Raw genomic sequence first — 17,947 nt, forward strand, 5'->3', positions numbered from 1 at the left:
GCATGAAAACATTCCGTCGAAGTACATCCGCACGTTTTGGACGCGCACTGAAGAAGAAAATCTTTGCCGCGCGTTTGGCGACCTCCCTACCCTCCCACCCACCCCTCCCTCCCCATCAGGCACATGGTATGGTCAATGTTTGGCAGTGGAGAGCTGTTGGCAACAATCATGGATAAACAAAAACAAAGATCTTGGCAACTGGAATACAGTATGATGCTTAACCTGCTTTCACAGCTAAGTCTCACAGCTCTGGCACTCTGAATGAGGAAACACTGGAGATATGAAATACATGGATGGCTTCCCGTGGGGATGAAATGTTGAAGATCTGGATTACTGGCCTGGGCCGAGTTCAAATACGTTCAGCGTTGAGCGTCCCCTTCCTGATCAACAGCAAAAATATCGATCCAGAGTGGGTCAAAACCTAAAGGCTCCTTATCTCTAGGAAGTGGTGACTCTCTGAACCTAAAGTCAGCCAGCTGTTTGACCTCTGAGGTGACGAAACTGGCCCTCTCAGCAAATAAAGGAATGAAAGGAACACTTATTGATACATAGAAAAAAACACTATCTAAAAACACTGACAAAAATATATAAAATAAAGCTTGAAAATAAAGTGTAACTATTTATGTATATGCTCATGAATACTTTTATATATTTTTATGTACACATACATATCTATTGTTTATATATCAATATATCTATTTAAAGTATAACTTAACTCTTGCGCTTAGGCCCCAGAAGTTACTGCGAAGGAACAGATCTAAGCTCGGCGAACTCAGCGAGTAGAAAGGGAGTGTAACGGCTACTGAGCTCAGATCAGCGCTGTCGTCAACTTCAAAAAGGGGCAGGGCTTGTTTGCACTTCCTGTTTCACATCTCCTTCTTTTAAGTTTCCCCCGCTCTTCTTTCATATCGTTTGTTTTTTTATCTTTTCTTTCTGTTGTTTTTTACAGTTAGCACCTTATGTAAGTCAAACAATAGAAAAAAAGTAACGTGATAGCATATACGAATGTGCAAATGTACAACATTAAAAATACTACAAAGATACATTTGTTTTTCAAAAATACAAGTGATATAACATGGATAGAAAAAAAATATATAAAACAAACAAAAAGATGAGGAAAAAAAATAACTAAATGAGAACAACTTAAAGCATGCACTTGATCCTTTAGTGTGTGGGATGGGTATATAAAAGGGTCGGGTAAGGAAAGTCAGGATAGGGCTATGTTTGGGGTCGTTGACCTGTGTGACCACGGCCTCTAGCCTTGAATCTTGCGCAGGATCTCGGTGGAGACGGGCGGGTGGAAGTTGATGGTGTGGTGTCTCAGGCCCTGCGAGGTCTTGTAGCTCTTGCCGCAGCGACATTTGAAGGGTTTCCTCACACGGATCTGTGTGCGGTGGCCGTTCTTGGCGTGGTACTTGATACCATTCACATTCTGAAGAGACGGGGATGAGGAGACAGATCATGAGAGGAGGGAAGGGTTGTAAGTACACTTCTTACACACAAGCACCAATATGACCTTTGTTTGACCATTTCATACCAGACTGCAGTCACAAGATGATCTTTTATTAACCCAGGTCTACACTGCTAAACCAGAGCATTAAACCAAATCTTTTACATTGAGGTGTCCCAATCCACTCTCAAATAAGATGGTTAGCTTAGCATAAAGTGTCAAGCTTGCTAGGCAACAGCAAGGGTAAGGTCAGGGAGAGCTGGTGACGTATATTCGGAAATTCCCCATAAACTATACCGTCTCATTTTACAACGCTCAGTTCGTCTGCCGTATATGAATGCAACAAATTCGTAGACCGCATCTTTCGAAGGATGCACCGCCCGAATTGAGACACAGCTGCAGACATTAAGTATGTCAGTAGATACCCTACATGTGAATTATAAAGCATTTATGTCTTTAAAAAGGCGGTTCCCAACAAGTGGCTAAATGAGAAGACAGAGGTCGGCGGGGACACTAAACGTCAGTTACACTTCAAAATCCATAATAGTGCCGTTCCAGTCAGTAGATTATCTTGCTGAACAAAATGTTAAAAACAAGTATCATGAGCTTGTGTTTGCCACAGAGCTAACCCTCATCGGCAGGGAACCAGGCTGCTGCTAACCTCAACTAAGCCTATCAAAGGTCATCCCTGCTGCTCTTGTTAGTCTAGTACATAGCCTGTCATAGCCAGTTACACTGATTTTTGTATGGACTGAACAAACAAGCTACGTTTTTCGTGAACTTTAGAGGTGCTGCTGGGCAGATTTTGCTACTTTTGGACTGAACCAGGCTAGCAGTTTCTAATCTTCATGCTAAGCTAAGCTAACGTGCAGTAGCCTTAACACTGATTAGGATTCGGAAACTTAAAATGGTCATTGCAATGTTAACAATAGAAAACATGACAGTGTGACGGGGGCTTTCCAAAGTTTTTGGTCACCAAAACTTTATGAAAAATAAATCAGACAAGTCACATTCAAACGACACATTTAAGAGGAGCAGAATTTATGATCTGTAAACATCCAGAACAGTGTGACCGTAGGGTAACAATCATTATGCTGTTTAGGATGACTGTTAATTTTATTAAATCTCCATTTGTTTTATCTGTGGTAGCTTTTAATCATCCCTGTATCTGTTTGCTGATTTCACTGGTAACTATCCTTCTGTAATTTAGTAAAAACTCTCACAAAGCACATTTAAAAGTCCGGTTGATGTGGACTCAGATCGACAACAAATACGGCTTTATCCTACGTCACTGTTCTGGTCTGAAAAGGGCAGAAGAGAGTAATGTTCCCACAGTGTCCATTCATCAAAGAGTGGGGACTTCAAGCTGAATGAGGCTTTTGTTACCAGCTGTAGTATAATTCAACCAAAGCAAATATACTTTGATACATTTATCACTGCTTCTAATCACGACTTTCTGGATTTATATTGCACTTTGCCAAATATTATGTGCAAACATGTGACACTCAGACAAAAGCTTCAGTGTGGACTTGGGCGGGCTCATCTGAAACCTCGTCTCCTGACTCCGGAGTGGCCTTACCTTGTATCTCTTCTTACAGCCGGGGACGGGGCAGGCGAACGGCTTCTCCTCTCCCCCGTTCATGCACATTGAGCTGAGGATGGACTCGGAGCTGATGGCGCTTTCTGTGGTCCACGACTCGTCACTGTCCGACTCCTCGTAGTCTACCTCCTCCTCATCATACTCACTGCCTGGAGGCACGATGGAGACACGCAGAACAAAAAATCCACTAGTCAGCCCGGATGAAATATGGATGGGGACATACCCAGTAGCACATCATGGCTTGGGAATTTACCAAACAGAAACAATATGGGACTTTTATTAATAGTTTTCTCTATATTCTGCTCTGGCTTTGATTCATTAGCAGACCACATGTCACTGAAAGCACGGCTCTGATAAAACAGCAGTGGTGTGCGTGTGTGTGCGAGCGTGTGTGTGTGTGCCTGTGAGTCAAAACCCAGGGATTGGCACTCAGAAAGAGATCATTAAGTGGGAGTGATCCCCATTGCTCAGCCTGGAAAAAGTGCTTTGCTAAGTGCAGAACATTTTCCACTCGCATGTATGCACACACACAGACACACACACACACACACACACACACACACACACACACACACACACACACACACACACACACACACACACACACACAGGCCACACTGACCCCCCACCATCTCACAGGAAATGCTGCACCTCAGCATGAGGAAATGGATGGCACCCTGGCACATGTCAAAAGAGGGCGTGTGCGTGTGAGTGTGTGTGCGTGTGTGTGTGTGTGTGTGCGTACCCAGACCTAACACTACGTTTGGAACCATTTGGGCTGGAATTGGACATCTGCTTCTGGGCTGTGCAACACACGGCCCCAATGAACACACCGTGTGACAGCTGCTATGTAATTAGCAGAGTGTTGACTGGTCTGCTCACTGCAGGGGCCACCAAACCCAACACACAAACAACACACAAACACACACGCACACACACAAACAGCAGTAGAGAGGGGCTGGGGTTTAAAGTTTCTCCACTATCCACTCCTGACTCTGGTTCTCTTCTCGATTCAAATATTTGACGAAATATTTTAACCTATTACGAAAAGTAAAGTTAAAGTGAGCAGTTCCAGCTTGCGTTGCTGAGTTAAAGGTGAGCTGGCTCGTGCTCTCAGTTATGTTGTGAATATTTCTGCTCAGTCACCAGCTGGGAAATAAGCTGCATTCCATTCACCTTACAAATATCTTCATCTGTTGCTCATCTGTACGCTGTATGAATTTGACAAATGTGCTTCTGGTGGGGCAATCACAACTGGAAGCCCTTTTCTGTTACCGCCAGTAGGCTTAATTTGCATTAGTCAGTTCCACCACCCCCATTCACTCCACAGGTATAAGCAATCCGTCTTTCTTCGTCTCAAGCACACATTTCAACACACACACCTGTCGTACCTGTGGGTGTGCTGCTGCGGAAGGAGGAGGAGGGGGTGATTGGGGGCGTGACGGGAGGCGTCAGGTTACCGCTGGTGTGGCGAGGAGGCGTGGCCGTGCTGTTCCTGGATACTCCGCCAGTGATGGACAGGGACAGTTTGGGCGTGGCCTTCTTCTTCATGGTCTCCTGTTCCCGGCGCGCCGCATCTGTCATGAACCTGATGACACAGAAGTTGGAGTCATCAGCAAAGACAACAAAGCTCCCATCTGACCACCATGTTGATGTCAGCTTGGGTAGCTTATGCTAGGGTGGCAATGCTAGTGAACCAACTGCAGTGCCAAACTTTATCCAAAAAATATATTTAATATTTTAATCCATTATCATCATTTATAACTTAAAGGATAATTATTGGGTCTTATTTACATTGGCCATTGTTTCTGTCATGATGTCTGTTTTTGGAGCTACAACAATTAATCAATTAACCAATGAGCTGTCAGCTATTAAATTAATCACCAAATATCCTGATGATTGATTGATGGGTTTGAGTCATTTTTGAAGAAAAATTGTCAAAATTCTCTGATTCCATCTGGGTTTCTGTACTCCTCTGTGACAGTAAACTGAATATCTTTGGGTTGTGGACAAAACATTTGACATTTGAGGGCGTCATCTTGGGCTTTGGTCTAATCAACCACTTTTTGACATGCTACAGACCAAACAACTAATCGATTATTCAAGAAAATAACCAAGAGATTAATCGAAAATGAAAATAATCATTAGTTGTAATGCTGAGATCTTGGAACACACGGACGCTGCTACAGCAGAGTCTAATTGGGCAATAAACAAGCAGTGAGACAATCAGAGGGATTGCAAATATGCCAGAAAGCTGAAAAAGATGACAGTAACGATCCCTTACTGCACAAGAAAACTATGCACCTACAATTACAGCAAGTGTGATCAGAGAAAACTGAACCAGTAAGCCAGTCTTAGGCTGTGATGGATGTTTACGACGGACAGTTTGGATACAAAACAAGTTTGTTTTGCCTCCCGAATGAGTTCAGGTTTGTTTAAAAACCTGTCTGATCAGCTGACTGCAGGTGTCTCCTGCCCTGTCTAGATCTCAGCCATTACTTTGGTATTATTATTAAAAAAGGAATAAAGGTCCAAACTACAAAATGAGGCCCCAGTTCAGTTGTTAACTGGCATTATACTAAAGCCTAATTTAGAGTTTTTTAATTAATTAAGCCTTTTTACTGTGGTATTTTTATATTCTACTTTTTTTATGCGCTTTCTAACAGTCCTGGACTTCTAAACTGGCATTTAGGACATTTGCCCAGTGGACTGACGCAACTTGGGGCCACTATAATTTTATTTTGTAATATTATAAAGTCCAAATATGCAGTCATATATGTCGTTACTGATATTTAAACCTTAACTGCAAATGTGTGTCCTGTTTTCTTTACCCCTGAATGTATAAAAAGACAGTTGGAAGCTTTTTACAGAATAATATGAAATAATACTTTTACGTTAGATTGTTACTCTTTGCATTGAATTGAACAACATTGTAGACTTCAGTAAATTTAAGCTTATACAGGGCTACTTCCACGCTAAGTAGTTTAAAATGATACTCGGACTTCAGAGCTTTTTTTTTATTAATTACTTGTACTTGATGAACAGCTAAATAGCTCGAGTTTAAATATTGTGTACTCCACAGCCACCTGATAACCTGGGCTGATTTTTTTTTTTGGTCCCTGTCAAGCCCTGCTGTCTCACTTTCTATGGTGTTATTTGTTGCTCTAACGGGAGCATTTAAGGTTTTATGTCATCTGATTATGGCTGTTCTGAACACTTTGAGTGGGAAGCCTGAGGTTGGACAAGACATAACTGAGCTGCCGAATGAACCAGTCAGTTATACACACAGTCATCACAACATTGTGCAGCGAATGCCTCTGACATTTACAAGCTCGCCACTTGAACAATAACCACAGAAAACAAACCTCGTCCTCTCTTGCTCTCTCTGTTTTACCGTTATTATTCTCAACTTTGGTGTGATTTAGCAGGGGACTGAGTGACAAGTGACACATCGGTTCACCGCACAAAAAACACACATATGCTGTAATCCTGAAAAGGCGCCTTTGGCTGTGCCATTAGCGTGGAGTCAGGAGTGATTGTCTTGTGTGGTTTTCTGTGCTGGTCTGTGGATGAGTCACAGCTGTGTCTATGGGAAGGCATCAGTCATTCGAGCTGCTCTCCGCAAGCCACATGTGCACACTCTCACACAGAAACGCGCCTTTCACTGGTGGAGCGATGCTGCCCTCTATGGACGGAAACCTTTGCTTGTGTGTGTGAATGTGTGCGTACCTGTTGATGTAGCTTAGGGCCAGATAGGTGGGCTGCTGTTGCTCCTGCTTCTCCAGGACCCGCGGATCTGTGTCTGAGAGAGAAAGAAAGAGAGAGAGACATTCAGATTAATCACTGCTTCGTGTGGAGGGAAAATATTGTGTGAATGCTCGCAGTAAGGAGCTGACTCATAGATCTATTCTTCCTGCCAGACTGGCTGATAGATTACTGCATGTTTCTCACACTGCCTCCTCTGTATTACTCCATAGTATGCGTGAGCCTGCAGATACATTTCGGATACTTTCATAAGCAGCGCATTATTACGCCAGCGCCAAGCCTCTCTGTAATTTACTACCAATGCCTTTCCCAAGACTACTTAATCATTGCTGGAGTCTGAATGTGGCAAAGGAGAAACTTGTCCGAGAGTGAAAGAGCAACTTGGACGCCGTGATGAATGTGCACAGTGTATTACTCGAAACACACACGTGCTTTTTTCCAGTTGACTTGCTAAGTCAGTCACACTACAGTAGGCGACTTCCAGTGCCTGAGGGGAGCAGTGTTAACTTCAAAGCCCCACCTCCCACCCCCTGGAAAACAGGGGCAAGTGTGCATGAAAACACTGCGGGTGGGTGCATCTGTGAAGTACCAGTGCCATCAAGTGTTCAACGAGTGAACATTCAGGGGGGAGACACACTCAAAAACTAGTCGGCCATGGCGTGCATGGCTATGACTGTGTGTGTGTGTGTGTGTGTGTGTGTATAATTGCAGCTTTATATGTAATAGCTGGCAGATGTATTGCAATTCACATCCAAGAACTGGATCATCTCTGTACAATTAACAACACACTCCTGGACGCTCCCTTCCAGCTAATCCCAAGTGTGTGTTGGCCTTCTTAGCCCTTTGGTTTTTTTTTAGGTTTTCACACCTCATAATTAAAAAAGAATGCAGACTTCCCACAGCGCAGGAGAACACCGAGGAGAACAGCAAACAGGAAAACAACCTTGAGGAAAATGTGCACTGCTGCTGCCGCCAAGTCCTCCTATACATGTGAATATATACGTGAAAACATGGAAAAGGCAGGGAGATGAAAAAAGATAGCAGGGGAATGCATCAATAAACACATACACACACACACAGGCTCACACACACTGAGGTGGTCCACAGAGGAGGTCTTTGACAGTCTTTTATAGCTGAGCCTTAATAATCCTACCTGCTGCTCTGATGTAGAGACCAGAGCTCTCTGCAAATGCATTAGTACACGTGCACACACACACACAACACACACACACACATACACTCATCGACCTACATCACTGTCGAGGCACGAGACATGACATTGAAGTCTGTATGAATGGCCTGTAACTGAAATGTTTAAGTGAAAATTAACTTCCTCTCCTAAGCATTTACACTTTGTATTCTGGGACTCTTATTTTGAAAGGTCAAAACGGAAGAAGACCTTCAAGCTGAGCTGACAATGAAACAAGTGCACATATTTTGGGTCAATAACATAACATATTATTTTTCTTTCTTTCAGTTAGGGCTGGTGGTTCAGTTGGGGGGCAGGCACAGAAAAATGTGACCGGCACAGAATCGGATCTATCTGACAGTATTTGCAGGTTGTCGGTCATCACGGGCCCATGCCGAAAACTGTCCGGTTCTGGTCCCTGCCCGGTTGATCAGTGCATCTTTAAACAGAGCCTAACTTGGCATCTTTAAATTGCTTGTTTTGTCCAAGTAAAAGTATATATCCCAAACATGTTTAACTCAGAATCACATTACTCAGAGGAAAGCAGGACATCCCATTTGAGAAGCCAGAACTATAACAACAACAACTACAACCAGCCATTATTTTCATTATTGATTATTCTGCTGATTATGTTCATGGTCAATCATTTATTCAATAAAATGACCAAAGAAATGTGAAAAATGCTCGTCGCAATTTACATGAGCCCACAGTGACGTCTTCAAATCGCTTCTTCTGTATAACAAACTGTCCAAAACCCAAAGACTCTTCATTTACTGTCTTAAATGACAAAGAAAAACAGCAAATTCATTCATTTAAGAAGCTGGAATCAGCAAATGTTTGACTCTTTTGCTTGAAAAATGACTGAATGATTCATCAATTATAACAGAACAAAATAGTTGGCAATTCATTTTCTTTCAATCAACTAGTAGATTGAATAGAATAGAACGACTAATCGTTGCAACTCATAGCTGGATCCACTGAATTTCCGCCATTTTTCCTTCATAAGCCACTTCAACAATTGGTTATCAGATCTATTACAGTGACTGATCAATTAATTTATCAACTAATCTTCAACTCATTGTAATCATCATATCTGCAATCAAAAACCAGGAGTCCACCTTATAAATCATAGGATATATTCGTAAGTACACACATACAAGAGCACTGTAACTCCAGCTGGAGTCAGCTAAATGTCATTTAGGTGAATGTCTGACGGCCAGGTATTAGCAGGAAGAAGAAGGAAGAAACAATGCCAGAGTCAATAACTCGGGATGTACAAGGAGCTCAGGTTTTTTGCTTGAAGGTGAGGTAAGTGTGTGCACGTGTGTGTGGAGAAGAGGGGAGGCGGGGTGTTGATGGAAATGGAGTAAGCCAGGTGCAGAGAGAGAGCTGCAGTAAATGTTCACCGGCTTTACGACTTCCGCTCACCTAGCAGGACAGGAAGCTAACACACTGCTGATCCCACACACAAACACACACACACACACACACACACACACACACACACACACAGAGTAAGCTACATGAATACCAATTTTAACCGGTCTAGTTCGCAAGTTTTGCATTTAACCTACAGTACACAGTGCATTGACAGCAGCCTACTCTTTCCATCCGCATGTGTGTGTCTGTGTGCATGTTTCTGTGCACGTGTGCTGCATGTCTGAGACATTGCAGGGTCTCCGGGGTCTATAAATATCTCTCTAATTAGCATTCCTGTCATTAAAAGCGGGGACCAATCAACAGCCGCTCCACTCCCTTCAACACAGACATCCATCTCTGACCAGCAGTGCACTGCTGCCCCCTGCTGAATACACACCGTGTGCATGAAGTCCGCATGTATGTACACATGTGTATAGGTCCGTGTGTATGTGTGGAAACCAGGCCAAGAATGCATGGCTTGTTTTGCAGCCTGCTAATTAAGCCACAGAGAGCATTTTAACGTGTTTCTAGAGCAGCAGGCAACCGGATGGAGGGAGAGGAGAAGAGAGGAGAGGCGGAGGAGGAGCAGGGGGGATATGGGTGGGGGAAAAGGCAAACTTCTCTGTAATTACACTTCCCAGGGCTTGGTGGGGCGCTCGGGCCCTGCGACTTCCGAAAGGCAAACTGTGTGACTGTGTGTATGTGTAGCGTGAAAAGAGAGGGTCTGCAGTTTCCAGTTTGGGATGCCAATCCACTAATTGCTCCGCTACACCCTGACAGGTCATTTGGGAAGTATGGTGAACACACTCTCTCACATGCACAAACACACACACACACCCCTTCCTGTGTCACACCTCTCAAAGTAGGATGGGAAACAATCTGGAATCTTGGGCTGGACTACATGGTTTTAGTCAGTATTAAGGGTATTTTACAGACTTAAGGAATCAAAATATAGTAAATGTATGAAACAATAAGTTGTCCGATAAACAAGTCCACTGACAGATAATATATCAGCAAATATTCTGATTATCAATTAATAATTGAAGTATTTTTTTGCTGAAGATACAATATCTCCTAAATTGGGAGGATTTTGCTGCTTTTCTCTGTTATATATGATTGTAAACTGAATAATTGAGATTTTAGACCGCTGGTCAGACGGAAAAGAAATCTAAAGACGTCACCCTCGACTGTCATAATGGTTTTTATGACTTTTTATAGACCAAACAACTTATATATGAATCATTCAATCCAAACAATAATTAATAATGCAGCCTTATATTAAAAAAAATCAAGCATATGTTTGTATGACCTGCGCTTACTCCAATGTTATGCATTACAAGAAGCCAAACCATTGTAAAAGGCAAAAAACGTATTATATTAAACTTAAATATCTAAAGTTGGCTTGGATTCATTAATGTGTTTTAAAACAACAAATCTAATCCGAGCTATGGAATATTAAATCATCCATCTTTGCTCACTACATCTTAGTCTTTCTTACCCTCAGGAGTTCATAAACCACAGGTTAGGAAGTTTTACTTTAATTATCGGTTGTCGACATCGGCTATGAGAAGCAGGTAATTATCAGTTATTAGCATAGACTGAAAGCAATCCATATCAGGCACTCCTAAAATACCACAGCTTCCCAGAGTCAAAGGTGGCAACTACGACTGCCTTGTTTTCTCTTAAGAACCTTCCCAAAATTAAAGATTTTACTATAATGTAAGACAAAGCAGCAAATCTTCACAGTCAAGCTTGACTGATACTTGATTTTTGTGGCCAATGCTGATACTGGTATTAAGGAGTAAAGAATTCTAATATATCTGTGATAGGCCAATATCAGCTGATAATATCAGCCAACCAATATATCGGTCAGGCTCTACTTCACAAGAGAGAACAGGAACCGGGGAAACTTTTTACTTGAAATATTACTTCAATGAACATTTATCAAAGATGTTGACGCGTCATTTTTTGTCATCTCCTTGATTTATTGACTAAACATCTCAGCTTTGAAGATCTAATCCCCACAAAATGATTTCACCTGTCAATACAGTCAATAAAAAATAATATTCAGTAATTACTCATCCCTACTGGCACCAACCAAGGAACTGTGCACAGACAAATTCTGGGAATTCACCCAAACCCCCTTAACTATGCAATTATGTTGTGATTGAAAAAACCTCACAACACCAGGTTCAACAGGAAGAATCCTGTTAGTGACAGACAGGTCAAAACTGCTTCACCATATTGTATTTGTGTTTGTCTTTTCTCCTGAGCAGATAGAGGAACACAGCCAAGCATTGCCTGTGGGCTGAATGATAACATCTTTAAAAGTTACTGTAGGTTAATTATCTGCATGCTTCAGCAGAGCCTACATTATCACAACCTGATGATGACCTGACTCCTCATGTCAGGTCACACCTCAGCCTTTGATTACATCTGTAAAACCAAAAATACAGAGGAAAAAATAAATGAAGACACATTAATTCTGTCCAAACAAAGCTGAGGTGTTTGGGATTTCCCTGCGCTCACACCCGTATTTTTCCTTTCTGAACTTCTCTTTCAAACCTCTTCCCCACTTTTGATCTCTTTCGACCTTTCCCCCTCCCTCTCGGCTCCTGTTCGGTGAGGTAAGAGGCAGGTATGTGCTTGTGCAGCGCAGCGCAGCCATGCACACGGGCAGGCCAGGCTGACATCATTACATTCCTCAGACCTTACCTAAAGCCACCGCACAAAGACTTCGTCAACAACCAAACATCGCACTAAACACAGTTCACCGAACCCACTTCCTTTTGTGTTCAGCTGTAATCTAAACATTACAGGTATGTTATTGGAAGGCTGCTATCTTTTCTTGTAGGATGAGGTCAGCGATGAGGATTTGCATATTATCTGATTTTCTCATGAAAGAGACAGCGAAGGGTTAACTGGTCTGTTTTCTGACAGCTATTTTGTGCTTCAAATAAGATACAAGAAACTAGAGGTGAGTTGTTTAGTCGATTAGTCATTCAAAAGAATATTATTCCATTTTGGTTTTGATAACTGATTTATTATTTGTGTCACTTTTCAAGCAAAAAAGTCAAACATTTGCTGGTTCCAGTTTCTAAATGTAAAGTCTTGCTTCTTTTCTTTGTCATTTATGACAGTAAATGAAGAGTTGGTTGGCATTATTCACAATTTTTAGACATTTTATAGACTAAACTATAAATCTCGAAAATAATCGGCCTGATAATCGTCACTTGGAGCCCTACAACAACAATATACAGTGTGCCAAACCAGAGTCAGAGCAAAAAACTAGACATTTTTCGACTGTGCAGCACATAGGAGGTCCTACCACAAGAGGGCAGCACAGTCTATGTTAATCTGTTTCTAGCACAGGCCCGCACTGATTTCTGCACCCTGACCTGAGATCCACTGACTCACTTTTCACCGCTATTTATGTCTGACACCACAAGCCTGTTGTCACCACTGGATGAGTTGATTCATTGCGAGCTGCTGCTTTTTTATAATCTATTTGCACACTGCAGGACGGACCACAATCACGGCAATCTGTTATCTGCAAAGCCTCAAACTGCTTATCTGACGTCTCATGTGGAGCAGCTCAGAAGATCAAATTCACTTATCTTTTGATTGATTGTTGATCACACACTGCTGCGCAATTTCAAAAGTAAAAGTGGGGAAATCAAAGCTAAATGCCAATACCCCTCCTCCCCTCCTCCTCTCCCTTACTCTCACCTCAATCCCCTCCATCTGTCACATTTATCCCTGTGGTAACTGATCTGTGAGCGGTATTGATTAGACTGATCTTGAAGCGAGCAGAGGGGAAACTCATTAATCCAAGTGATCTGAGTGGGAAACCGCCATTCTGCTCAGCTGGCGGTTGGGGTCAAAGGTCAAATAGCCAGATGGGTCATATATCAGCGTCTGTGGGGTTTTGGCTGCATGGGTGAAAAGACTAAATCTATTCATGCCTTTCAGTCAGCTAGCATCCTTTAATTTGTTTACTGGCTGATTTGGGGAAACATCGGGGTCTACACTGCCACAGGTAAGAATAAAATGGCCATTCACAATGATGTTCCCCCCGCCTTTTTTGGCTCATTTGCAAGCTATCCATGGAGCATATGGTAGGACCAAGAGTGGCCCACAGCACTGCCACCACCCACACTGCTCCACTTTCTCCTCGCCCACAAACTTAAACCCCCGTTTTTTAAACCTCAGCAGCACATCAGTCCTGCTTCACATGTGATGTGACATCGTCCTCACCACAGCTGGCTGCTCTGGGGCCGCTTTGTTAGCGAGACAGCAGGTGTGCAATAACTCAGCCAAACATACTGCCCCCCAACCCCTTTAGAGACGGCCCGTTGCCATGGAGACTGGCTCAATGAAGCATCCCATTCTACCCCCTCTCACCCCCACCGCTCCAAACAGCCTCCTGAGGATGGATACACACCACAAATAATGATTAGCCCACATCAACTTTGTTAGCGATTATTGAGTGTTTTGGTGGTTCACGACTCCCGAGATTCTTCCTCAGTGTCATTTGCTACAGTGGATTATAGGTCAATCTATCAGAGTGTGTCGCAGAAGTGAGCATTTGAACTGTGCTTGGAAAAAGTGTTAAATATTTAACAAGCATAACATTGCAGGGTACTAATGAGACTACATCTGAATGTTCTTTTCGGGGGCAATCAGCAGCAGTCCCTCATCCAAAACTAGGCAATACTAATTAGGGCTGCAGAGTATAGTACACAAAATAATGACTGTGTGATTTTTTTTTTTTTACAGATATTGCAGTTGAGATATGATTCGCAATTAGTGGGAATCATCGTTTTGGCATTAGACTTTTCAATTTCACTGAAAAGTCTACGTTTGTTGGAGTCTGTACCAAACAAACATGTTTTCTTACATCTGGAGAATGAGATTTATAGTCCAGGGCATTTCTGCAGCACCACACTGGCAAAATTTAGGCAAAAATTGCAGTTTTTTGTTTTGCTCTTGCAATTTCTGTAGTATTTTTGATTAAATGTGCATCTAATGCAATTGACATAACAAAATAACAATTTATTTACTGTGCGTGCATCTAAAAGAGGCATACAGGTACGGTAAAGACATTAGTTAACAGTGCGAATAAAATATTTGCTCTGTTTTTCTTGAGGAGCCACATTTGTCATTCAATTATCACCAACATAGACACTATGTTTCTCAATAAAGTACCACTAATATGTTTATTAGGCTGCTTTAATGACTGATTTTGTACTATTCCACATTAACAATGTGATAATAACAAGCCGGGTGCCATGCTTTACTGAACTAAGCGGAGCAACAAGTTGAAGCTTGTGCATGTGGGAGGAAAATAACCATCTCAATGAACGTCTGACACAACTTCACTGAATAGAAAAGGCGTCAGTGATAATTAAGTGACACAGACATTATCTGAAAGCGTTACAAAAGGTGGTGTCTGAACGCGTTGAGGTGACAAAATTGACAGACCTTTTGGCAGCTCAATACACAAACGGTGTGTGTATGTGTGTGTGTGTGTGTGTGAGAGGGAGAGAGAGAGAGAGAGAGAGAGAGAGGAGCCCGGCTGCTCTGCATCAGGCCTGGAGACGTAAACACACACAGGCTGCTCTGCGATGTTAGCCGTGGAACCGCTGCCTGCTCGGAATGCTAGTTACACCTATGAGACCTACGCGGCCCTCGAGTTACCGCTGCAAAAGGTAACTATCACGGCTACTGCAGCGTAAAACAAGCCGGTCACTCATTTCCATGAGAAAAGAGTGTTTTCCAAGACAATTAAAGTCGTGCTGCTGAATATAACTCGCACTCCGACGAGCCTCGACGGAGAGCGAGCGGCAGGAATAGCGGAATGCAAACCCCGAGCCTCTCTATGCGTGCGGCTAACTAGCTAGGACGCTAGCTAACACCAGCTAGCTGCCTAGCTCCGTCTCCCCCCTCTGGCCCGACTCACCGATGTGATTGTCCTCGATGTGGACGATGAGCTCGGCGAGAGACTCGAACTGGAGACCGCAGCCCCCGAACCTGCAGGAATTGGAGAAGAAAGAAGCGGCGGCGATGCCCGTCATGTTTGCGGCGCTGGTGCATTCACCGGGTGGATAGAGGGGGGGACCGGGGCGGTGAACGAGGCGGAGGCAGAGTCTTCGGGTTCGGGGTGGGAGCGCCGCAGAGCGCGGAGCGGCGGAGCAGACACCGGGCGGCCAGACAGGACAGCGGCGGACGCAGCTGGGAGGCAGGCGGGACGGTGGGGGTGGGGATGGGGGAGGGCTGGCTGGTGGCAGCCTACGTCACGACCTGCCTACCTGTTGGGATCTGGATCTGTGCCCTGTGACATTATAGATGACATCAGATATACTTGAATATATTTCAAATAATAAATAATAAATCTGAGCACATTTGCATGTATTATACAAATAAACACTGACACATATGCAAAACAGAGTAAACAAGAGTGTGCAGGAAGATGCTAAGAACATAATCTGACTTATTGATTTTTTTTCTATTATTGTGTTCTTGCTTATATTGATCAAGCAGCACTAATGTAGTTTGTTAACATATATTAATTTAATAACAAAATGTGTTTTTCAGTGTTTTCTTTATACCTCACATCTCAATTAATGATACATTCCACAATTTGTATATGTCTACGGAAGCCCTAAAGGGCCATGCGTTCATACATTTTATTTCCTCCGTTTTCCCGTGATAACGAGTTAATTGCATTTGTTTTCTCGAGATCTCGAGTTAGAAAACGGCAGTTGTTATTTCGAGATATTATCTCGAAATAACAAGATATTATCGAGATATTATCTCGAAATAACAAGATATTATCGAGATATTATCTTGAAATATCTGCTGTTTTCCTGAGATAACGGGATTATTTTCTCTAGATCTCGAGATAACGAAACTTTGTTTTCCCGAGATAATGGGATAATTTTCTCTAGATCTCGAGATAACGAAACTTTGTTTTCCTGAGATAACGATATAATTAATTTGAGATCTTGAGAAAACAAAACCATAGTGTAGTATATTAAATCATTGCAGAAAACATCATTCAGTGTAGCAATGTCAGAGGAGGAGCATATCTTTCACCGCGTCACATATCTTTTCAATCAAGGCCTGACACAGGCTGAAATAGCATTATGCCTTGCTATTACAGATAATATACACATTAGTGTGCGTAATCTAAAAAGGTGGTTAGCAAGGCTTCAGCTATATCGACGGTGCAATCTAAGTGAGCCTGATTTCGTCATTAACTACGTAGCTGACCAGCTACGAGGTCCCGGGCATCTCCATAATCTCAGGCCTATCGTATCACAGTCATTATCTCGAGATCTCGAATTAATTATATTGTTATCTCGGGAAAACAAAGTTTCGTTATCTCGAGATCTAGAGAAAATTATCCCGTTATCTCGGGAAAACGGCAGTTGTTATTTCGAGATAATAACTCGAGATCTCGAGAAAGTTATCCCATTGTCTCGGGAAAACAGCAGTTGTTATTTCGAGATAATAACTCGAGATCTCTAGAAAACAAATGAAATTAACTCGTTATCATTGGAAAACGGAGGAAATAAAATGTATGAATGCATGGCCCTTTAGGGCTTCCGTATATGTCAGTGAATTCAAAGATGTGCAATATTTTCTTATTGATTTTCCTTTATCTCTATATTTGTATTACACCATACTTTTCTTAACTATGTTGACCTACTTTATGGTGAAACAGCCTTTAATAGCATCAGAGCCAGCCAGTTAGGCCTGCAAATATAGAAAGATTTCAGTATTTACTAAAGTAAATTAATTTAATCCTGTGTTATTTGATATATTACATTCATCCAAATTAAATATAAGTAATATATGTATCAGAACATTCACAAAGGTCTGTAAAATTGTATTTAAAGGGGCTCTGTGGAGCTTCTGTGTTGTGCTGGAAGCCAGTTGTTAGTTTATGTTAGCAGACTCCATTTCTAAACTAACGTTAGCTACGGTTGCTCTCTGTTAGCTGAACAGAAAAAGGCACTGAGACGAGGCACTCAAGTACGTGCATAAAGTCACATACTTTGGACTCTCACGGAAAATCCAGCCCGAGTCCTTCACAAAGAAATCCACAGTCCGAGTTCTTATTTTTCACGTCACCTTACAATCTGCTCACTTTTGGCCAATAAAAATGTGATTAATACATGTAAATTGCTGCAAATTATTACATGGAGCCCCTTTAACTGTAGATCAGTGGCAGCAGTTAAAATACTGTTCATTTGTCTTAAAGTTGATGCTTAACTTGCGCCAATTAGTCATATTAGGATCTGAGAGCTTGCTAATAAACATGTCTGAGCTGTCATCCAGATACTGTGAGGAGGATCAGAGTCACCGAGAGTTCAGGAGTGGCAGCATCATAGTCCCAGAATAATGACTGGTTGTGAGCTGGACATTTGCTGACAATCTGCATTCTTCTCTTTACAGTCATGATGGTAAATAGCTGGTGGATTACAATTTTTCCAAACATTCATTTTGTGCTTAGCAA

At 42.3% G+C, this 17,947-nt stretch overlaps 1 protein-coding gene across 1 annotated transcript; it reads right to left on the reverse strand.

The window, feature by feature from the left end:
- Positions 1-122: 122 nt before the first annotated feature.
- On the reverse strand, positions 123-15,599 carry jazf1a (JAZF zinc finger 1a). The gene is made up of 5 exons (XM_073463282.1): positions 15,386-15,599; positions 6,780-6,852; positions 4,442-4,638; positions 3,030-3,199; positions 123-1,432 (listed from the first exon to the last, which is right to left on the reverse strand). Exons 1-5 carry the CDS (start codon positions 15,498-15,500, stop codon positions 1,256-1,258), a joined length of 732 nt encoding a protein of 243 aa, XP_073319383.1. The 5' UTR covers positions 15,501-15,599; the 3' UTR covers positions 123-1,255.
- Between the last annotated feature and the right edge of the window lie 2,348 nt (positions 15,600-17,947).

This window comes from Pagrus major, chromosome 3, assembly GCF_040436345.1.
Source record: "Pagrus major chromosome 3, Pma_NU_1.0".
NCBI lineage: Eukaryota > Metazoa > Chordata > Actinopteri > Spariformes > Sparidae > Pagrus > Pagrus major.

What these genes read in the sequence shown, in the direction of transcription:
- jazf1a (XM_073463282.1), bottom strand. Translation starts at nt 15,500, where the DNA reads ATGACGGGCATCGCCGCCGCTTCTTTCTTCTCCAATTCCTGCAGGTTC. An exon ending in CATCGAGGACAATCACATCG is followed by an intron (nt 6,853 to 15,385) that starts GTGAGTCGGGCC and finishes TTTCTCTCTCAG; the next exon opens with ACACAGATCCGCGGGTCCTG. An exon ending in GCTGTAAGAAGAGATACAAG is followed by an intron (nt 1,433 to 3,029) that starts GTAAGGCCACTC and finishes CCGTCTCTTCAG; the next exon opens with AATGTGAATGGTATCAAGTA.